The sequence below is a fragment of the Heteronotia binoei genome, chromosome 2 (assembly GCF_032191835.1).
Source record: "Heteronotia binoei isolate CCM8104 ecotype False Entrance Well chromosome 2, APGP_CSIRO_Hbin_v1, whole genome shotgun sequence".
Taxonomy (NCBI): domain Eukaryota; kingdom Metazoa; phylum Chordata; class Lepidosauria; order Squamata; family Gekkonidae; genus Heteronotia; species Heteronotia binoei.
Window position 1 is genome coordinate 145,217,526 of NC_083224.1, and position 23,975 is coordinate 145,241,500.

General features: G+C 37.8%; 1 protein-coding gene across 3 annotated transcripts; it reads left to right on the forward strand.

Annotated features, from left to right (window-relative positions):
* Positions 1-274: 274 nt before the first annotated feature.
* Positions 275-23,944, forward strand: ZNF326 (zinc finger protein 326). 3 transcript variants are annotated; one of them, XM_060232170.1, is made up of 12 exons: positions 310-485; positions 4,258-4,366; positions 6,174-6,579; positions 8,888-9,083; positions 11,308-11,342; positions 12,852-12,936; positions 14,845-14,959; positions 16,924-17,071; positions 17,592-17,691; positions 18,703-18,833; positions 21,447-21,542; positions 23,264-23,944. In XM_060232170.1, the coding sequence occupies exons 1-12, from the start codon at positions 470-472 to the stop codon at positions 23,435-23,437; spliced, it is 1,611 nt and encodes a 536-aa protein (XP_060088153.1). In that variant the 5' UTR covers positions 310-469; the 3' UTR covers positions 23,438-23,944. The 3 variants fall into 3 exon arrangements, with proteins under 3 accessions (XP_060088151.1, XP_060088153.1, XP_060088152.1); XM_060232168.1 differs by lacking the exons at positions 11,308-11,342; positions 12,852-12,936 and having other exon boundaries at positions 275-485; XM_060232169.1 differs by lacking the exons at positions 11,308-11,342; positions 12,852-12,936 and having other exon boundaries at positions 14,845-14,941.
* The last annotated feature ends 31 nt before the right edge of the window (positions 23,945-23,975 follow it).

Below are 23,975 nucleotides of genomic sequence, written 5' to 3' on the forward strand. Positions count from 1 at the left end.
GAAAATCGTGATAGCCCGAAACAGAATTATGTTTTGTAAGCCTGAAGAATTATATCTATATTTAGGAGCTCCCTTAGCTGGTAGGGAGCGTTCGGCAGAAGTTTTGCAGGCTCTTAAATAAAACACTAGCAACACAATTTTTAAAAGCGGGTGGGGGTGGTGCATTGAGTATAGGCGCTTCTGTCACCACGAGGCAGACATGGCCGTACAGCGCGTGCTCCACAGACTTGTTGCGCCATCTCTATAGTCCTGACGCGCACCCGGGCCTAGCTAGCCAATCAGGAAGGCGGGCGGGCGCCTTTTGGGGGCGGGCGCTGCTCCTTCCACCGCCTCTTTGCCAGCCTCGTTGCAGAGAAAGCGGCGTCGCGGAGGCCTGAGGCGGGCAAGGGGCCGTGGCAGCAGTCTCCAGGAGGGCAAAAACGCCGGCGCCGTCCCTACCCGCGTGCGAGCCGCGGGGGTCGTAGCCGCCATGGATTACGGGGAAGGTGAGCGTCCCTCGTTCCTTCTAAAAGCCGTACAGGCGGGGAATTGACTTTGACTCAAAATGGCGGCCAGCGGGAGCTGCTGCGGAGGCGGGAATGGCGGCTGAGGCCTAGTCGAATGGCCTGGCGTTGGGGAACAGATTCAGGCCTTGCGGTCTCGAAAAGTGGTCTCCTAGCAACGGCGGTCTCCTTGGCACGAGGGTGTAGAGCGAGTCTCGCCTTATCGCAGTCAGTATAGGGTTCGTGTCCTAATATTCCCGCCCTTATTTGGGTGTAAATTCCGTGGGGTTGCGGGATTTATTCTCGAATTGGCCGTATCCTGGCGTTTAGATGGACGTTGGTATAAGCTGATGTGTGTCGGGGGAGAGTATTTGTGATTTCCTTGATTGTGCAGGGGTTTGGACTAGGTGTCCCTGGAGATACCTTCCAAGTCTGTGATTTTTTGAAAAAGTGGAAACAAGGTGGTTCCCGCATCCTGCCGTTGCTTCTTGGATGCGCATTCGGGCTTTCAAACTACGCAGTAGTCCTTGATGGAAGGGGTACGGTCAGGTGACTAAGTTAAGGATTACTGGCAGGCTTCAGTAAGAGAGTTAAACGTAAATTCTTATACTACATTCTCTTCAGAGGGGTAACCTTGCTAGTTCTTTGTAGCTCGCGGAAACCCTTTTTCTGAAGCTGCTCCATCTCTGTGAAAACGGCTTAATATTCGCCTTGTAGTGCTGAGGCATGCTGCCTTTATTCCTGTTTTCCATGTATGTAATTGGAGCTGTGTATACCTAAACAAGATCTAGTTATACACTTCAAGGGCATGAATAGCTTGTGATATTGAGTAGTTATTTATTTACGTCATTTATAATCTGCCTCTCATTGAGACTCAAAGCAAGATTACACAGTACAAGTCAATAAATCAGTAGGATTCGTCATTTAGCAAACAGTGCTATAGGATTTGGATTTCAGAAATCTGAAGCAGAGCATAATTATTAATATAATGTGTTAAACGATGTGGGAATTCCATAGTAGTCTTAATTAGAGCAGCAGTTGGTACAAATTTTGAATGGTAGTATATCCACAGCCGCATATCTGTTATCAAAACATTTTTCAGAGCCTTTAAAAAAAAACCCAGCTAGCCCTGTTTCCTGGGTGAAAAAGCCCTCCTGAATAATTCAGTTTTGCATAGTTTGCAGTGAACCAGGAGAATGGGAGCCATCCTGACCATCTCAGGCAGGCCATTCCATAAAATGGGACACTTTAATAATGGACAGTGGTGCAGAGAACATATAATGTCTTTAATTATTTGCAGCTTTTTGGTAGAGAAGATGCATATAAGTTAAAAGTGTTCTTTTTCTGAGTAAGTATATAAAGGTTCCATAGATGGGCTTGCTTGCCTCATTTAGACTGCATTTTTGGGGGGTGGGGGGTGGTGTCTCAGTGGTAGAGCAGAAGATCCCAGGTTCAATCCCCGGCATCTCCAACTAAAAAGGGTCCAGGAAAATAGGTGCGAAAAACCTCAGCTTGAGACCCTGGAGAGCCCTTGCCAGTCTGAGTAGACAATACTGCCTTTGATGGACTGAGAGTCTGATTCAGTATAAGGCAGCTTCATATTTTCATTCAGATGTCATTAAAGACAAAGGCTTGTTCACACTCTCAGCCTAGCCACCTTACATGATATTGTGACAATAAAATGGAGTGGACAAGAAACAATATAAGTGCTTTGGTTCCCATTGGTTAGAAAGGTGAGATATAAATTCTAACCAGCGTGAACTTAAGCTTGTTGCTGTGCTTGATACTTCTCTTCCTGTGTGGAAAATACAGGAAGCCTGAAATCTGACTCGCCAGATCTGCAGAAATTGGAGAATCCCCTCCCCCAATCACAGAAACTGATTTTCAGCGAGGACTAAATTGACATGTTGACAGAAATGGCTTAAAGGAGTTTGTCTTTACTGTTAAATTAATTATGCATTAAAAGTGATATTCCTTTTGTCCACCAGGTGGCAATCCAAAGCATAAAAGCAGAATATTAAAGCTGCAGTTTACTGTAGACTGTTTTCCTTGACTAAATTTTCTAGATTACATCTCTCAAAATGTAATTGAGTATACCTGTTTGGCTCTTGGGTCTCTTCATACAGCTACATTCCTATTCTGTTATGCAGGGGTCCCCAGCGTGGTGCCCACCAGCACCTTTTCTGGTGCCTCCGAAGTGTTTTTAGGAAGTGGTTGGGGTCAGGTAGGACTTTTGCCCCAACAAGGTTTCTGATTGACTACTGGAGATTGGATTACCTATGCAGAGTTTTTAAAATGGTGCATTTACAGCAGCCGCCACTGCAGCACAATGATTTACACTGTGTTTCTGAAGTTAAGTTTTTGCAATCTTTTTGTGGCTGGCTCCGCCCTTTGCAACAGCCATTTTGATGCTGCACTCATCATGCTGTGTCAGAATTCCAAATGCATCCACAGGCTCAAAAAGGTTGGGGACCCCTGGTGTAACTGACATTAAGCATGCATCGTTTTAATTTCCTGTGCATCTGCATTGCTATTGGATTTTCCTTAAGGATGATAATGCCTTTAAGCAAAAGGCTGTTGCGTTATAGTTGTTTAGGATAAGTACTTTTTCCAAATATATATTGGTTTTAGGTTAGGGATAAATGTTTCTGATACTGATAACTTAAAAAGAGAGTGAGACTTTTCCACCACAGTGATTACCGGTAACTTGTTCCAACAAGCATAAATATGTCAAACCATAAGAGTGTAAGTTTTTATTATTTTACTAGTAGATTCTAGCTGACATCAACATTTTTTTACAAAATATTTTAAAAGTACCTCAGGCATCCACATTATCTATGACAACCCAAAATAGCACTTATTTGTGCTAAGCTTTATGAAGCTATATATTTCTGTGATGGATTGCAAAAAAATGAAATCAACGTGTTCAGAACTATGCAGCCAAACACTTTAAAAGATGCAGCAAAGAGTTAAAGGAGAGAAAGCTTAGTGACAGATAAAACCAAGCTGGTTTATATCCTGGAGATTGAAGTGTTTGGGTTGGGCATTTAAAAGATCAAAAACCCCTCATCAAATATTGATCAGTTAATGCTTTTAAGCACTTTATCAGAACAACCAAAAAGGTAGGTTAACACATTTGATACTTGTACTGATTGCCAAACAAATTTATTAATGTTGTTTAAAAGTCTTAAATATTGTAAGGTTTCTTTAAATGTGGATGACGACTGAAAAAAATTGGGGGGGGGGATTAAGTCAGTATACAAACGACTGGTGCTTGCACAGGGGACTACCTTTACCTTTACAGTTATATAGTTTGAAAAAAATGTGGAATGGCAATAAAGCCACATAATTTAGAGAGGTAGTCTTGTTTTGTTATCAAATAAGATGCAGTTAGGGTAGTCCTAGGCGCAATGTCCATTGTTAATGGAGATTTCTTATGTTCATTTTTGGAGATGCAGTTAAAGCTGTGGGTTAGGTGGCAAGCAGCCTTTGCTAACAGATGGCTTCATAATGAAATAAACATGGTCAGTTGCAGTCCATACAGTGAGATTCTTAGCTTCCATTAAATATTTGACTCTGTAAAATAATTAGATAGACAGTTCACTGACATGCCAACCCTAATTACCATTCAAATCTTGCCACATGAAGGCACAGGTTCTTTGCCTGTTGTTGGTAACACCTTTTGTAGTATAATATCATTGATTTGCTGATTCACTGAGGGAGATGTTTGGCTCTTAGGAATTTCATTCTGTTAAAATGAGACTTTCTTTCTTAGAAATGGATCGTGACTATGGGCATGGTGCCTATGGTGGCCCAAGAGCTATGGACTCTTATATGACCCAGTCATATGGAATGGAGAGTCATGGTGGCGGAGGTGGTAACAGGTAAAATGCTGAATTAGTTGCCTTGAGTATTAATTGTAATTGAATTTTGTAGTATATTTTTGGTCCAATTTAAGTGTTCCTTGAAAATGTGGCATTGAGGCACTGTGCATGTGATTTAGAATGTCTTTTTGCTTTTTAAAATGTACACTGCAGCACTGCATGTTTACAACTGTTAGTTTGACTCTATATTATCTTTCCCATTAATGTATCAATGCAGAATTTACAGTTGAATTCAGTTTGACTCAGATTTCTCTTTAGTGTTGTTTGCAAGGAACACTTAAATTTAACTCAGTTAATGATAATATGTTGCTAGAATATTCATGCATAAACTGTGTCTCATGTCCAGATTATTTTCTTGGCAGGTACTAATTACACTAAAATATATCTGTTTGGTCTGCTTCACAAATTTTTGGCACAGTGACCTTACAGTTTATGTGGTTAGCATTGTAGAGATATTTCTGGTAAGCTTTTGAATTTGTACTGTGCCTGCAGTTCATATTTACTAACTTCCAATCCTTAAGCAAAATTTTCAGGGAGGGTTTGTAAGATCTACACACTTGTCAAAAGAAGAAAAAACACTAGATGAAGTATTACACCTAGTTGAATTCTTATCCATATGGTCATGAAAGACTGCAAGTTGGCAGCTCTACAAATTCTATTGTGATATTGATTACTAGGGAAATAGAAATGTGTATATTACTGCACAGTTCTATTCAACAGCTAGTTGAAATATCTAATGCTTGGGGGTTTGATTAGATAACTGCCCTAATGAAAACTAGTATTTATCTGTACCTACCATTTAGTAATCTGGATATGATTGAAACTCACTAGTCCTCATGAATACATTGACATTTTTTGCTGCTATAAGGCACTGTTGTGTAGATAGTTTTTTAAATATGCAAGTCCTGTTTCACTGAAATGTTTTTAAATGGGGGAAATGATTATACTGTTGTAGGCAAGGACAGTTACCTTGGTAATTTGTTTCCCTATTCTTATTTACTGTGTGTTAATGCTTTGGATAGACTAATGACCTCCCCTTTCTGCTGTAGTTGTACATGACAATAATGTCCTCCTGGATGCTCCATTTTCTAATTCTTAGTGACTAAGCTGTTGCATTTGGCTTTTGGTAACAAATGTTGCCTATATATACACAGCCAATTGTTATCATTATATTTCAGTCATACTGAAGACATGTTTGTGTCTTTTCAGTTCTGAAATAAGGTACCTACCTTATCCTCAAGGATATGCTAAATATAATAGTAAACAATGGGGGCATAACTGACAGTTGTTGCCCTTGCGTTTGGGAGATCACATTTTGCAAAAAATACAAATAAGCAGTAAACCTATCAAGGTTTAAAAGAAAAAGTATAAAGTTTTATTAATTGCCTGTCATTATTGGTACCTGTCACAACCTTCCCAGTTAAGGACAAAGCTATTTTCAATGTTGTTGAACTGTTGTTAGGCATGGCTTTTAAGGTAGATAATTTAATTAACTTTTAAGTCTGTGCAGATGCCTGCATATCTTAAGACTAGGTCTGGGCACAAACAATGAGATTTAAGTACTACTAATAAATGAAATTTAGTAAAATTCAGTTATTTTGAACTGTAACATTATGTTTATGGAAAAGTGGCTCAGATAGCTTTCTGTCTGGTCACAACTTGGAATTGCCCAGACCTAATCAAAACAAACCCTACCAAAGTAAAATATACATTGATTTTAGTTGATAAATGTCAACTGATAAACTGTCTTTTGAAATGTTTAACTTTAGTAAGCTTACTTTTTTTTTCCTCACTGCAACTTTTCCAGGTTTGGACCTTATGAGTCTTATGACTCCGGGTCTTCTCTGGGTGGGCGAGATCTGTACAGATCTGGCTATGGTTATAATGAACCCGAACAAAGCCGCTTCGGAGGTAGTTATGGTGGTCGATTTGACAGCAACTACCGGAATAGCCTTGACTCTTTCGGAGGTAGAAACCAGGGCGGGTCTAGCTGGGAAGCACCTTACTCACGCTCAAAATTGAGGCCTGGGTTTATGGAGGACAGAGGAAGAGAGAGTTACTCTTCCTACAGCAGTTTTTCTTCACCCCATATGAAGCCTGCACCTGTAGGCTCTCGGGGGAGAGGAACGCCTGCTTACCCTGACAGTGGATTTGGAAGCAGAAACTATGATGCTTTTGGAGGACCATCAACAGGCAGAGGCCGTGGCCGAGGAGTAAGTACAGAATCTTTTCAGATTCTTTTCACTAGTCACTCTTTTAAACCCTTTCAAGACCATAGCATTTAAAACAAATGGTACTGTACATCACAGTGCACTTTTGGCCAAACTGTTAGGGTTGATGACCTTCCAATCCCTTTTGGTGTTTACTTAGAACATCATACCCAGTCTCTCTTCATTTGCAAATAAATGCACTAAGACATTAGTTGCTAAGGTTTTATCAAATCTCTCCTTTTGTTTGAAAGGTGAAGATTAAGGCAATGGGTTTGGTCTAAAAGGGATTAAAAGGAATTGCATTTTTCCTTGTCAACACTAGCATCTTGGCTAGTGGGAGAACTTTTGAATCACTGTAAAGGTTAATTAGAACCTTTCTCAGTTTTGAGTAGGTTAAAGGTGCAATGTATGAATACTATTAATTTTAAGGAGCGAATGCTAAAAGCCAGATTTTATTTAGGATGGTCAATTAGATCTTCATATACCTTCTTAGTCAAACTTAAGGTCCCCAAACTTAACATGGAGGGGGTGGTCTTATGAAGGTAGGTGATAAAGAAGAAACTGGTTTAAAAATCACAGTTAATAGGACACCATCTACTTGAAATCATTACCACTGCAAGCTCATTTATGAAAAAATGTTTTTAAAAATTGTTTTGTAATGCTGAATGTGATAGTTCGGTGTTGCTTCAGATGGTGTAATTGTGCACACCATTAGTAAATTCAGATATGTGCAACAATTTATTAAAAGCATATTTATTAAAAACAATTTATTAAAAGCATAATAGCATATTTCTGGTTTATGATGATGTCCCATTAACTTATTTTATAATCTCCTATTTGACTTAAAGTACAAATAATTCAGTTAGTGAAGCTTTTAATCTTATGTATGCTATCTGAAAATTCATAATATATTCAAGAAGTCTTAAAGAAAAACAGGTAGCTTACTAGAAGGTAACCTTTTAGATCTTCTGCATGTCTAAACTGCTTTTTAAAAAAGTTCTACCCATGTGGCTTTCATAAGGGTATAATTGGCAGATTATCTCATAAAGATCCAAACAGATCCAGTTGCTTTCTTGTAGTTTGATAACAGGCTACTTTATGGATCTATGTAGCACACAGTTATCAGACTTTATTTTTTGAGATTTATGAACTTGAATAAGTTAAAATTTAATGCAAAAATCTTAGGGAATACTGACTAGTTTACTACTTAAAAGCCTAGCTTGCCTCTCTTAAACCCTAAATACTTTGAGGACACATATGCTAATTCTTACTGTATTTAAAATGCATTGCACCTTTAATAGTCCTTTGATTTATGTACATGGAGATATTTCTAAAATGTTCTTTACTTAAGGTCTTTCGTTATACAGTTTGTAGAAAGGTTGAAATTTAGAACATATGCATGGATTTTGTTAGTATAATTATATTGTAATTATTTTTAATATATTGTTGACTGATAGAATTAAAGGTTAGTTACAGTAGGAAAACATTTTACAGATCTGCTATCCTTAGTAGATTTCGCTTTTTAATAATAAAGATGTAAGTAGTTTTTTATGGTATTATACATGTTTCTGCTTATATGATTTCACTTATCCAGTCAGTTGAGCTCTTGTATCATTAAATATATCAGTAAAAAGGCTGGCCTGTAATTTGGCGTTCCTGCTCTTCAGTTTTCTTCAGTGCCTGTTTTAAATTCGCTGGTTTCATGGCTTAAAGCATTTGTATCATTACCTAGATGTCTTAAGATAGGAACCAAAAGACAGAAAACAGACTTTTCATGTCTGTGGCTGACATATTTGGATCCTTAACTGCGAAGATCCCTGTACTACTGCAAAAAGAACTGGATCGGAAATGGATTATTTTTTACTGTGCTCACTGCAGACAATTCTCTTGATATAGATGGTGTAAAGGAAGGGTTTGGTAGTTAGCAGCCTGATATAGGTATCCAATATATAGTTCAGCACTCGGGAGCTGTACTATTGCCTCAAAACATACAAGATGGATTTTTACTCATTTACTTGATACTTAGAAGACAGTCCTGTAGAGAAGTAGGGGGTGTATTTATCTGAAGAATCTGAAGAGAGGAACTACAACTAAAAATGTACTGGTGTTTATGACCTGGACTGATGACTTTGAATAAGCAGAAATCAATTTAATATAAAACTATTATGACCAAGTAATAGAATTCGTTATTTAGATGTATAACTTACTAGTTTTTTTCTAAGTTAAATTTTTTCTGAGTAAGACAGTAGTAATTACATTGTGTACAGTCAGCCATATCGTTTTCTAATACTTGCTCTTCACCTATTTGCAGTACATGGGAGACTTTGGAGGCATGCATAGACCTGGAATTGTGGTAGACTATCATAACAAACCCAGTACTGCAGCAGTAGCTGCACGAGGAATAAAGAGAAAAATGATACAGCAGCCGTATAATAAACCAGGTGGGACATTTATCAAGAAACCCAAACTGACAAAACCTAATGTGAAGATGAACCAAAACAAACCTAGTAAGTAATTTAATGAAAGATGCGAATTATAGCACTATTTAACTTTTTTCTGAGAAGACGCATTTATAATGCTTTGCCATTCTTCATTTTTCAGCTTGAAAGCCCATCTAAAGCTACCTTCTCCTAAATAGAGGTTGATCTTTGCGCAAAGTAGAAATTTTAATCTGGTATTTGAAAGATGAGATTATTCTATCAGATTTGTGCCTATATCCTGTGTTCCTTTGTTGAACACTTTAGTTATGAATTGATGCATATATTTTGAAACCCATTCTAGCTTCTTTTATTGTGAAGACTGCTTGCTAAATGAAATGATGCAGTAAGGCTGTCAGGCACAAGTAGTTATCAAATGAACAAATCGTTACTGAGATTAAGTCTAAATGCTTAAGTGTTCCTGCCGGCATTAGTGTCTGAACAGTATGTAGTGTGGCATGGAATAGGAGCAACTACTGGATTCTGTCTCTTTTATTTTCATTTTAAAAGTTCATTGTGTGGAAATTGTTGGAAAAATAAAATGTTTCTAGTCTTTCACTGAGAACATCAGTTACTGTCATCAACCACTCCTCGTGGAACATGTCTAGCCTGATTGCAGTTTAACTTGAGTAGTTAAATCTAAGAGTTGTGATTAATTAAACATGAGCAAACTGGCCTCCTATTTGATGGCCTTATGTGTTGGAAATAGGATTCCAATGCCACATGGTTTTTTACAACGACACAGTATAGCTTTGATATCATTGGAAATATCACTGAAAACTAGAACATATCAATATTTTAGTGAAAAAACTGGGAAGGTAAAACTTGTTCAGAGGTAACAGGTAAACCTGTAAGCTCATGATCCATACAAAAGGCCTGACTTTCTCTGTATGTGAGTGTGTGAGAGAAAGAGAATGCACAAAATTTTAATCTTTCCCTTGTTATATTCTGTGGAAGATAGGCTTGGTTAGTTAAGCTTGTGGTCCTTAAGATCAACAATGTATGTGTTTGAGTAGACCCTACTGTGAGAACCTGGCATGCATATTGGTTGCAGCATGTTGCAGGACACACCATCATATATCTCTGATTAGGTGGAGGCTAAGTGTTGACAAGCAGGTGCTGCCTTTTACACTATGGTGCTAAAATGAAATGATTCATTTTACTCCCTTTAAATCAATGGCCGCTGCTTACATGAGTAAGTAAAAGAATATTTTTAGGGACTCTGAGAGCAGGGCCCAGTCTCTCTATTTAACCAACTTTCTTGTGCATTTGTGAATCATTCAATAAAAGGTTTAGTTTCTTCTTGACTCCATATGTTCCGTTCCAAGGATAATGCATATTATATATGCATGGTCTGTGTAATAGTTATAAAGTATAAGGAAGCTTTAGACATTTTTCTTTTTGCAGTACAGAATACTTGGCTAAAGAGGTTTCTGTTTTACAAGAAACAATGTTTCTGTCTATGTGGCTTCTTTCTTTTTTTAATTTTTCTTTTTGATTACTTCAAGAAAAAAGCCTTCCACTTGTGCCTTGTAGTGATTCCCCCCCCCCCTTAAATTTCCCTCTCCTGAAAATATCTTCAAAACTTGGCTTAAATGTGCACTATTGCATTGAGAACCAGCTGTTATGCTTTGACTTTTGATTTAAATATGCTGTACTCAGACATGTGGTAATTTTTAAAAGAGGTTCAGTCTTGCCCCTACAAATGGTCTTGTTTTCCTTACATAATCACTGAGTTCACAGAAGTTGTGAGCAAAAGTCTACATTATCTGCTCTGGCTGGACTTGGCCTATGAAATGTTTTTAATTGTTGCATATGCTTTTTACTGTTGAAGTTTGAGAGGAAGCATGAAAAATGCAACTGATTGTTCCAAAAACAATACGAAGACAAATCTTTTATGTGTAATGTGTACACCACTTGTGAACTGAAAAACAGAGGTGTGTATAACAAATGAATGGAAAACCAATTACACAGTATATTACCCCACAATTCTCTGATCGTTGTTTTGTGTTTCATAGACTGCTTTATGTAAAAGTTCTTGCAAAGAGAGCTTGGCTAAATCAAGTTATATGGTTGTTTATTTTTTAAAATGATCTGTTATTGCATGCCAACAGTTTTTCTTCAATGTGTGTTCAGTTCTCTATAATAAAGCTTCCTATTTTTCCAGTTTCTCAAGGATTTAAACAAATTGTTAATTGAGATAGGATATGCAGTTTGATTCTCTTTAAAATTCTTCCTCCTTTCATGCTAATAGACCTAAGGACACCAAGCAAGAAAATTGCTCCTGAGGTAAAGATCTCTAGATTTGCGAAACATTTATCTTTACAACTAGTGCTACAGTGCATCCTCTGTTTTACAGAAGCAGTCAACATACATCATCTTTGCAGTTAAACAATAAGGCAAACATAAGGCATGGTAGGTTTTGAATATCTTTTCTCAGAGCACTTTCCTTGGACAACTTGTGCAGCAGCTTTGGATACATTATAATAAACTACTGTTGGAAACAAGACTGAGAATCCTTTTGTGTGTGTGTGGCTACACTCCAGAGACTTTTAAGCAGTTAACACTTTATAAATTCCAGTAATCTTTCTCCAGTTATTGATAGCTGGCAGTTGTTAGATGTGCTTCGTCTTTAGTTTTATTAAGGGATTACTGAATACAAGAGTAAGACAATATTCATAACAAGTATTCATCTACTTAAAGCTATAGGTATAAAGACTAAGTCTGGATATCTTAAAATATTTTATTGAACTTGTAGTTTCTAGCAGAACAGAAGTTAATTCTGTGAGGAAATACTTCTGGGACTGTAGTACCTTATGGGATTATGGCTGGATTCCATATAAGTGCGTTGGTTTAAAATCTGGGTTTTATAGACAAATAACAAATGTTGAGTCATCAAAATGATCAACAAATTACCGATTTAATCTGTACTATCTGGTTTATTGAAATCAAAGTACAGTGTTACCTTCTCTTGCCTTGTCAATCTAAATAAATATATAGATCAGGAAAATGGTGCATGCCTGGTTGTCATCATAACACATTGGAATTTGAAACACATTTAGGTTATGTGAAACAAATATGTTATAATTTGATTTCTGCACCAGGAATTCTGAACCATTTCCTAACTCTTGGTAGACTTTAAAACATTCCTCAAAATCAATGTGGAGCTCTTTAAGCAGCTCACAATTCTGAACAGCAATATTACAAATCTTAAACAGTGAAAACAGATTAAATGCAAAAGGTGACACACAGCTAAACTAGCAGCATAAACGTGGTTAGTTAATACACCTTCTCCAAGCATGAAAGTATTTTCTCTTTGTAGAATAAAAATATTGTCTCCAAAAGCACCAGTGGAGAAAGAATGGTGTGCCATGAGACTGACAGAAAAGACCTTTGTTCCAGTAGGATGCATCTGGTTTCATTTTACAGAGGAACAATGGCTCACTAGAAGATTGCAACCCATGAGAGAAAGTTCATATGTTATGATGTACTTCTTGAGATTGAAGGAGTAGCTAAATATGAAGGCCGAGGAATTGAGGAACGATAAGTGAAAAATTATGAGATGATAGAAAAGCATATGTGTGTGATTGTGAAAAGAAAGTAGAAGGATACTACTCCATTGGTCAGCTGTGCACAAACCCCAAAACTTATCATTTTACAACGATCTCCATTTTAATTCACATGAATCACAACAGCAAATTGGATTGAGATTACTACTTCCTTTACTGGAATTAATATGGCACATTTTGTCAGTTCTTCCATTTACATTGGAAACTTGTGCATTTGACCTTTCATTAGGGTAATGAAGCTGAAGCAGGTGGCCCAATTATGGATGAGAATTTTACAAAAGATGCCTATGATGGCATTTATCAGGCCTTTGAAGGTAAACCTGCTTATATTAGGTAAAGCTCAAGATACTGTGCCTCTGACAACATCCAGAAAAGCTGCTCCAGAAGTTCTGTCTAATTGTGTTTCCAAACAGATAACTTGTAGGTAGTGACGGCTTTTGGTTGTGACAAACACCTACCATGTGTTGCTCATGATAACTCCCCCCCTTCATCTATATCAATTTATTTGACTTTTTTGCCTTTAGTCTTAGTATTTATGCTATCATTTAAATGTATTCTGTAGTATTGACCATGATTACATTTGTAGCTAATGAATAGTTCATAGGTATTGATTTTAAAGTAGTCCAATTATCAGCTGTTCTTCTGGTTGTGTTTGTACATGTTTTATATTGAAACAGGTAAACTATTCCTGGGAGACAGAAGTTTCAGTTGCTAAACTATTATCTTCAAACCCACAAGCAAGAAAATTCAACAGTGAGGTTGAAAATTTGTTTAACTGTTTTTCACTTGATGTGCCTTGATGTTGTATATGCTCTGTATGATATAAGGAAACTGTAAGAGTGTTACAAATTGTATAGACTTTCATTTCTTGAAAAATTGTGGGTATATCTAATACTGTGTAATTGGCTTTCCATCAAACTACTATATACTTTTTTGTTTGCGCTGTTTTAATTACAAGTCCAAGTGGAAACTTTTGTCCTAGAACTACACTACCCTGTGATCAGAACATAATTTGCTTTGAAATTCTAGTGTAGTGCTAAATCTGGATTCATCAGTAATGGCACCTTAACAAATGCACAAGTCTTTATATTTTAACTCTTCGAATAAGTAAATCATCATACTGGAAAAGAGGAGTCTAAAATTCATATCTAGACTTAGACTTCCATTCCCCTCGTCTGTATAGGCTAGAAGTGGTGTGGAGGGGGCTGGGGATTCTTTCTGGTTATGTGGAGTACTGTATGCGTGGTGTTTGTGGGGGGTGGGAAATGGAGTGCTTGTTGTATAAAGTTAGGGAATAGGACTTCATTGTTCAGAATCCACCAAAATAAATTGGATGGTTTAGATATTTAGTCTGCTGTTAGATGCTGTGTAGTGGTTAGAACTTCACAAATAACCCGATACCTGTTTTTAATAAGACAGACTTTTCTTTCAAAGTGAATGTAAAGGAGAGAACAGCTGTTTTGGCTGCTTGAAAATCATGTCCAGATTGACATTTAAAATCCCATTTCAACACATGGACTGAAAGCCTGCCTCCCCTACAAATGGAGGGATTCTATTCTGTGACATTTTTTGAGATTATTTTTCCACTCTTTTCACAAGTTTGGAAGAATAAGGAAAAATACATTTTGATATTTGTGGTAATGTCAAGTGTACAAATGTAGAAAAGTTGGGAAGCTATACTTTTGATGCTAAATTATACTTGAATAAAAAATCTTGAGCTCTTCATCAGATATTTCTTGAAGTTTGCATTTTTTATTTTCAGGTCATCAGTGTTCTGTTTCCACAATTTATGTAAGCTGTCTTCACAATAAAATTCATATGCCTCTAGCATAGAGAATGTAAATTTTACTCGCCTATAAGCTTTAGAGATCTCTAAAAACTTTCACAGCATCCACTTATTGCCCTTTTCTATCGTCTGTGCTGGGCATCTACTGAGAAATACCTTGGTAATCTAGCCATAATAAGGCTATGGTGGTGTAATTCTGTGTTCAGCTTTTACAAGCATGACCCTTAATCACAAACTTAAGTTTGAATGTTTGCTTTTAATTAAATAAACAACATTCCTATAGATGCCATGTACATTCTTGGCTTGAATTTATTCCTCCTTATGAGACCTTAAATGATGATTGGGAGGGAGAGATAGGGTAAGTTGCATTTCATATTTTCTCCCTCACTTAATTTTAGAGTTCACAAGTATTTACTTAGATCTTAACCATTTATAGGTGTCAAGCCAGAAGTGAAAAACGAAGAGGAAGAAAAACGTCGAATTGAGGCTAGAAGAGAGAAGCAAAGGCGCAGGAGAGAAAAAAACAGTGAAAAGTATGGTGATGGTTACAGGTTTGTGGTAGAAATGTCATGAATTTGTTTTGTCCCCACCATCGTTAACAGGCAGTGCAACAGCAACATATCCTTCTTTCCCGTGCTTCCCTCCATAGTGTCCCATTTCTGAATTCTGATACAAGTAGTGCGTGCAGTTTCAGACATCTAGGCACAAGGTCACTGCTCATGTCTCATGGTACATAAGAAGCTATTAATTATATCCTGAGCTACCAGACATACAACAAATAATCCATTATAAGAGCAGCAAGTCTAGGCAAGCAGTGCTATGGGATCTCTCGATTTGTTAAATCATTTAGAGTGGGATTGGTGGCTTTGTTTTGGATAGCTTCCCGAGTATGACTTAATCATTTGATCTGTGACCTGGAAGAATATATTAACCAAAACTATGAGAAGTTGTCCTTCTTGTGGACTCAACTCCCTTAATAGATCTTAGGATCTAAGCAATAATCAGTCATGAATTGTGCTATATAAAATGCTGGATGTTTTATTGCTGTTAAGTATCAGAAGAACATTTCAGTGCTGATTATGAAGTTATCAGCATTCCAGATAAACTCACCAAATGCACTGTTCTGTTGGCAAGCTAAAGGTAGATGACTTTTAAAAATGTCTTGTTTTGATTAGCTGGAAGATGAAGTAGACAAGACTATTTTCCTTTAAATAAGGTAGCTGTAAGGATGAGCCTTGATATTGATAAGCCCACTCTAACATGATCTCATCAGATCTCAGAGGCTTAGCAGGGCTGGCCCTGGTCAATATTTGGATGGGAGACCACCAAGGAATACTAGAGTTGCTACACAGAGGCAGGAAATGGCCAACCATCTCTGAACATCTCTTGCCTTGGAAACCACTTGGGGTAGCTGTAAGTCCATTGTGACTTGACAGCAGGGGGAAAAAGGATACTGAGTCAATCTGCCAAATTGTTTTTCTCAACCTCCAGATTGGAAGCTGTATTCTACTGCAGTAAAAAACCCCCCAGCAAATTATTGTGGTACTGGCTTTTGTGTTCTAGAATGGGAATCTCTGAACTCTAGTCAGTAAATGTTTGTCATATTAAAACTGCTTATCTTTTGAGTAGCATAAAACTCCTCCCCCCCCCTTTATGTATAGTCTTTCTATTTGACTTTCTTCCATTTCTTCTTTTCAAATGGTCTGGTATTCAGAGAACAATTTTAAGTACCCCTAGTAGGAGTCCCATCCCCATTGGTCAGCAGGCCTTGCAGTTGATCCCGAACTGCTTTTGAAACCCCTGCATCCAAACCAGTTAGGCTTATGTTATGTGGAATAGCACTTCAAGAAAGGAACTTCCAAAGCCTCTGAAATGTAGAAGTTTTCAGGACTTAAGAGTTGGATCTCATGGAAAAGATACGAAGAACATGTTGGAAGGCAGTTTTTGCCAGTAGTTCTGTTCCAGCAGCCCTTCACCTTACTCCTCATGCCACCTATAGCGATCCACCCTAGAAACAGCACTGGGGAGCAGTTCAAGTTGCAACAGGAAGTTGTGCTTCTGGGCATGCAGTTTAAACAGAATCTAATGCTTAGTGTTATGACATGATCTTAAACTGTGTTTGTTGTGATACTGGCTTTAGTGACCTAGAATGGGAATCTCTGAGCTCTAGTCAATAAATGTTTATGCCATATTATGCCATATCCACCCTGAGCCTGCCTCGGTGGGGAGGGCAGGGTATAAATTGAATGAATGAATAATAAATGATATTCCAACTGTGTTCCGTATGTTTTGAATGAATAATAAATGATATTCCAACTGTGTTCCGTATGTTTTGCTTCCAAGTAAATTAGCTAAGGATTGTACTTTTGAGAGATCAAAATAATGTAAATCCATTTGTATTATTTGTATTAGAATGATTTCTATAACGTTTTGATTAACGGTTATGCAATTGCATGTAATGTTAATGAAACAGATTTTAATAGTCTGCTAATACATGTGCATATGTCTTCGCTAGAATGGCATTTACCTGCTCATTCTGTAAGTTTCGAACCTTTGAAGAAAAGGACATTGAAGCTCATCTGGAAAGTCCTGTGCACCAGGAAACTTTAGATCATATTCAGAAACAAACCAAATTTGATAAAGTTGTGATGGAGTTTCTGCATGTAAGTAGATTTCTTGTGTGAAGTCTGTTAATGAGGATATTAAAGAAACTGACAAAAACAAATACATTGGGCTTAATCTTTAAATGTGGAAAGTGAACAAGGACCAACAATGCAGAAGGTTTTCCTAAACTCAAGCATGGGTAATTATAACTTTTTGAACGTGTTCCTTATTTGCTTTTACATCATGGTCCATATCAGGATTTTAAAAAATTAATACAGGGATCAAAAGATCTGCTTTGGATTGTCCAGGAGCTTTGCCAGTAGCCTAACCGAATTACTATCTTTTCCATTTGAACAGGTGACCTCTTTGTCACTTCACATACTGCTTTTAAGTTCAACTCTCAATTTTAAAAGCAGTTTATACAACTCAGGATGGTGGTGGGAATGGGCTGTTAGAAAATAAAGTTCTTTGGGTCATTGATTTGAAGGTTCATGAGTGATAATATCAGGCTGTGGGAAGTGAACTTGGGATGTGAAGATACCATGTAGTTTCTTAAACTGGTGAATATTTGCATTTTAGGAATGTATGGTGAATAAATTCAAGAAGACAGCTATGCGTAAACAGCAGACAGCTAGCCAAATGGAAGCTGCCATGATGGTTGAAAAAGATGTAATGGAAGGCAAGTGGCTTGTGAAGATGTCAGTTGTATGTCAGAACAGTGATTTGGTTGCATAGGCACTGTCCAGGCCAACATATATACAGACCAGCTAGTTTCTGTACCCTGTCACTTCCCAAAACTGCATTGGAGAGGTACATATTGCAGAAGAGACATAATGGACAGGAGGAGGGATACTTAGTCCTTACCAGGGCTACTGGCTTTTGCCCTGGGAGTGTTCTTTACCCTAACATTTGTCACATGATTAACACTAATGTTCCTTCAGAGCTTTTAAAATTGTATTTTTATTGATTTATTTAAAACATTTATTAGCCACATTTCTACTTATAGGAACTCAAGGTGGCTTGCAGTGTAAATAATAATTAAATACATTTAAAACCACTCATTAAAATCAATAGTTTAAAACTGCTGGTAGGTGAAAAAACTAATAAAATACTGTCATGAATAAAACCACCTTCAGCTGCCTTCTAAAGACTGAGACAGACTGGGTGGGGAGGTTGTTCCATAATTATGGGGCTGCCACTGAAACGATCCTATTTTGTGTACCCACTAGACAAGTATCTTTGGTTATTGGACCGTCAAGAGGGTCTCTTCCTTTGATCTTAGTTCCCAAGAAACATGGGAAGGTGATCCTTCAAATACCTTGGGGCCCAAGCTATGTAGGACTTTAAAAATCAAAAACAGCACCTTGGGATGGGGATTGGATCAGAAGCCAGTGTAATTTGCTGTAGGATTGGGATCACATAATCCCAGTAACTGGCCCTGACTAGCAGTCTAGCCACAGCATTCTACACTAGCTGCAGCCCACAAATGTTCGGTGGGGTAGCCCCAAGTGGAGGGCATTGCAACTGTCCAATCTTGTATAGTATCTACTAGTAAATTCTGTATTTGTGACTATGCCTCAGTTCGGCAAGTACATTTGTTTTATATTTAACTGCTTTACAATTAGATTTCTAGTTTGGTTGGTATTTTTCTCAATATTCTTTCTTCATAATACCTTTATTTCTTTGTTAGGTGTTACAGCTGATGATCATATGATGAAAGTTGAGACTGTTCTCTGTTCTGCATGTAGTGTGTATGTTCCTGCACTACATAGTTCTGTTCAGCAGCACTTAAAATCTCCTGAACATGCAAAGGGAAAACAGGTAAGATTTAGCTGTTTGGTTGATGATTTTGTTGATTGTTTGAACATGTTGAATTCCTAAGATGTTGTCTCATGGAAGTCATGTTGCTTTGTTAGAGATCTGATCATTTTGAAATTGTGCACTATCTGCACAGATCATAGTACAAAGTCGGTAGAACATTGGAAAGTCACTAAGCAATATCCATTAAGGCCATACCAACTCTTGTATATATGAGTGGAAGACCATAAGAGTACCTCAGAGTATGTGACATGATGCTTTTGGAAAAGCAGATATCCCGCACTTAAATTCTGAATACTGTATGTGCAGATCTCTTGTACAAATAAATGACTGCAATCTGAGCTGTGATTAACCTTGCCTGGGGAATTCTTTATTGTTGGCCATGTTTCCAGTGACTCGGTCACTAAGAGCTAGAAACGGGTACAGAATCTGGAGGGGGGGGAATAAACCCTTTCCCATTTCTGCAATGAGAATTGGATATTTATAAATAGTGCTGGAAGTATCCTAGGGCAACCACATATTAGGAATCATTTAAAGTATTTATTTAAAATATATGCCTGCCTTTCTCCTGAGCAACTCAAGACCCAAGACAGTTAAATAAAAAAGCTACTATTTAAATTACTTAATGTTATAATTTAAAAATGTAAGCATTAACAGGATCACTAGACCATGTACATATTCTTACACATTATCAATTTTGCTAGTATTTGTTAAGAAAAATCAACATGTTAATGTGTTCCAGCATCATTCGTGTGCCAGATGATAAACTGCATAGGAAAACACAACTTCCCCAGGCAAAGATAATCCTGAAATGTAGTGGCAAACTCTGCCATTTTTGCAAGCGTTGGAAAACATGGCGTATTAACTAGTCACCACTCTACCAGACTGCATTCTAATGAAGGACCAAGGCTCCCTGGAGTACTTAATAGAGTTCTTAATTTTGCTGTTATTCTATTTAATTGGGCTGCTGCAGTATCAATGAATAGGGTGTTAGGAAATGAATGTTCAGTCTGATGACGTGGGTTATTGCAGTTATGGTGAGGAGTGGACATCAGGGTTGGAGGCAGAGCACATAGACTCTGAAAGCAGTGCTGTTGACACCTGTCTTGCCAACAGGCTGCATTAGTGCCTACATTCCTCTGGAAGTAGTCTTGACACCTGCAGTCTTGACAATTATGCAGAAAAAGGTAATGAAATAATTATGCCAAACTTTTAAAAACATTTACAGCAGCCGTGGCACAGAGTGGTAAAGCTGCAGTACTGCAGTCAGAGTCCTCTGCTCATGACCTGAGTTCGATTCCAGTGGAAGCTGGGTTCAGGTAGCCAGCTCCAAGTTGACTCAGCCTTCCATCCTTCTGAGGTTGGTAAAATGAGTACCCAGCTTGCTGGGGGGAAAGTGTAGATGGGGAAGGCAATGGCAAACCACCCCATAAAAAGTCTGCCATGAAAACGTGAAAGCAACATCACCCCAGAGTCGAAAATGACTGGTGCTTGCACAGGGGACTACCTTTGCTTTGTAATATAAATGGTGAATAAATCCTTATAGTTTATGTATTTAATAATTAAAATCCCTGTTGTATTTGTAGCTGCTAACACAGGTATGATTCTCAGCAGTGATTTCAGCTCAGTCATAAAATCGTTCAGACTAAGACCTCTGATGACATTCACTACTGTCACCATGAGGTTGAAATAATGTGATGTTAAAAAGTTCTCTATTTTTTTTTAAAGATTTCAGCAAAGAATTTTCTTCAGTTTAGGAAAATTAAAAATCTTGTCCTTCAGTTTGCAGGCACAAGGACTTCTGCCAACAAAGTAGTTTTTCCTTTCCCATAGCAGCTTGAAATGACCTCTGAAATCCTGTACTGGATTTCACCACACATGAGCAGGACTCAGAGACAACGCAAATCCTGTTTATCTGCTGTTCAGAATAGTAGGACTTGGAAACTTGCAGATTTGAGCCGCTGTGTCCATTGCCATTTTGAGCCAAAGCAAGAAGTTTGTTTTTTACCAATTTTGTACAGAGAATTTTTACAGTCAGACTGAAGAGTCTTCAGTGTATAATTTAGAATTAGTTTTAGGCCTTTGTGTGTTCATCTGCATGTTTCATCAGTTGTCTTTTGTTCAGTTGTCTGTGACTGATTTTGCATTTAGCGCTTTCCTCCTTCTGTGCAAGGTGGCTCTTATTTTTGGATCCTGCATTGGCATCTCTGGAGCGGGGCTGCATGTTCCCTTCTTGCTCCCTTCCCTGCACAAACTTGAAAGCCAAGAACGAGACTAGGACAGAGGCTAGTGTGCAATGTGTCACAGTGACCACTGTAGAGCTTGCTTGAGCAGTAGTTACAGAGAAGTTTTAGCTCAACTCTTGGATTCTGTCCAAATTTTCTGAAATAAAAGCACGTCTGCCATTTAACTTGAGCTTAAGCCAGGTCCTTTTATATCTGTACTTAAAGCCAAATATTTAGTACACATATTCAACTCTTCTAATTAATATCTCTCTCTTTTTTCTCTTCAAGAAACTTGTATATCTGATTCTGTAACTTTTGTTGTGATGTACATTGAATGGCACTTTGGAATAAATGTCTAGCATTTGCTTTCACCCTGTCATTTCATCCATAGACTTACAAAGAACAAATTAAAAGAGAGAGTGTCCTCACTGCTACCAGCATTCTGAATAACCCTATTGTGAAGGCACGGTATGAACGCTATGTTAAGGTAAGCAGCAGTAGCGATTTGAGTTCTTCTGACTGATTACTGATCTTAAGAAGGCATGAAAATGGCTCCTGTATGATTCTGTTGGCTTAACTTAATGTACATGAAATAATCTTAAAATTATATTGTTTTAGTTCTAAAACTTGGCTTAGCATTCAGCAATTCACCTGACTGAAACATTAACTAACACCCTGTTCTTCAGCTAGTTGCAGCCTAAGGATAATGAATGGAAGCAATCACCCATTTGTTAAGAATGCAGACTTCTACTGCCATTTGATATTTGCTTGATAGACTAGGGATATGAAAGAAAGCCCCCCCCCCCCACAAAATTTGGGTCTGTTGGACCCGAAAAATATTGTTATTCCTGAATACCAGTATCTGTTCGGGTAAATATTCAGGATACCCAAATATATTCAGCTCCATTATACCCTACGGAGACTATCCCCATAAGATATAATGGAGAATTTCACCCACAGTCTTGCCACTATAGCAGCATAACTCAGCAAGTGGACTGCTATGCCATGCCCAAATAATACCAGCTTTTATTTGGGCATGACTATTTCAGTAGCCAAATCAGCTGAATAAATACTAAAAAAATACCAGTTAGGTATTTTTCAGATATTTATTTGGCTTCGTATATACCAAGCGCACATCCTGATATAGACTAATTGAGAGAATTGTGCTTCTAATACACTCCTCAAGAGATACAAGCACTGGGACAGATAGATCTTGCTTTCTTCAGAGATCCATAAGCACTTTCTGTAAAGCCCTTGGAACACTGCTAACTCAGTATATTGCCTGTCTTACATCTAAATGAACATTACAGAAGAGAATCGAATGGCAGTCATACAGAGCCTAGCCTCTGAAGATGCTGCTTTGTCAAGTGTTTTTTATTTATTTTTAGTGTGTGTGTTTGCACCTGGAAGTCATGATGACTTCTGGTGACTGATGCCTACTGGGGGCCTGGAGGATATTCAGAGAGTTGGCTAAAGGAAGCCTGCCTCTGTCCTCCCAGCAGGTGGTATTCCAGGGAGGTCTAAGTAACCCGTCAATGCAAGCGTTATGTTTAATGTTTCGTTCTTTCCAGTACTTGCCAGAGTCGACCCTACTTAGAAATCGGGCTTGCTTGGACTATCCAGGTTGGGTCCCTTTGTCAAATGTTCTAAGTAGTCCTGTGGGAGAGGTTGGTTCTAGAGTGAGGGGGAAGTGGTCAGAGCGCCTGCTGATTCACTGTATTTGTGTGCATGTTTATTAATCTGAAGACATGGACAAACTGGACTAGTTCAATGCAAGCGTTCTGTTTAATGTTTAGTTCTATTCTATAAATTGCAGTTTATCATGTTAACTTTCTCTGCATTTTCTATGACTTCACTGGAATTAAATGCAAAGGGGTGGATCATAATAATGTTCACTAGTGGAAGGTACTTCTGGACTGGAAAGATTTTAGTGGGCTCAGAAGACTGCAGTAGGAGCTGGATTTTGCTGAAATTTAATCTGATTTACTCGGATACATGAATAAGAAAATAAAAACTTAATTGGAATAAGTGCAAAATATAGGCTTCATCTGCCATGCTTTGGAAAAAGCACTTTGGAAAGCATGAAAATATTTGTTCAGTTTTGGATTAATATAATCATTTTCTTCACTGCTGCTGCATTTACAGGTTTTCCTGATAACTGTTGATTTACTAGATTTTTTTAAACTGTCCTTCTCTGCACACACACAGGGTGAGAATCCATTTGAAATTACTGATCAGAATCCAGAGCAGCAAGGAGAAGAAGACAAGGCTGATGAGCCTGCAGAGGAGGAGGAAGAGGAGGCAGAGGCTGAGGCTGAGGAAGAAGAGGCTGAACCTGAAGAACAGACTGACTTCACTCTTGACCAGACAGAAGATAGTTAAACTGAACACAAGTAGAGGAAAATGCTGCATTATTTTTATGTTAATGTGGCTGTGTAAAGTTTCCAGTAGTTAAGCATGAGATTGTATAATCATCTTTACCCCGTGCATGCATTCCATTCAGATTAACAAGCATTTATGTAATTTTTAAAGCTTTCTTCAGAATTATAGTTAAAGCTGTTTTTAGTTGTGCTTTTATAGTAACCAAGTGTTAGTACTGATACATAATTGCATTGTGTGTTTTAAATGTTGTTTTCCCCCCCTCTTGTGATGTTGAGAATTTGATACAATAAAATTGATTAGTCATTTCATTACAAAGGTATGTCAGCTAAATGCTGTGGATTTAACAGCATATTTACTGCTAGAATTTATACTAAACTGAATTATGCTGGGAGTGTGGCTGTCTTTTGGACTGCATCACTCATTGTAAAATAACATGTTATGGTACACCTTGTAGCTTTTTTTGGTCAAAACATGTGTTTGTAGCAATAAAATCTTTTGGAAACTTCAGTTTCATACATTTTAAGCTACAATTCCTTAG

Bases quoted from the DNA above. Each gene is read 5' to 3' on its own strand.
- ZNF326 (XM_060232170.1), top strand. The intron at 14,960-16,923 runs GTTTGTGGTAGA...TGTCTTCGCTAG, and splicing joins AAGTATGGTGATGGTTACAG to AATGGCATTTACCTGCTCAT. The intron at 18,834-21,446 runs GTAAGATTTAGC...TTTCATCCATAG, and splicing joins AACATGCAAAGGGAAAACAG to ACTTACAAAGAACAAATTAA.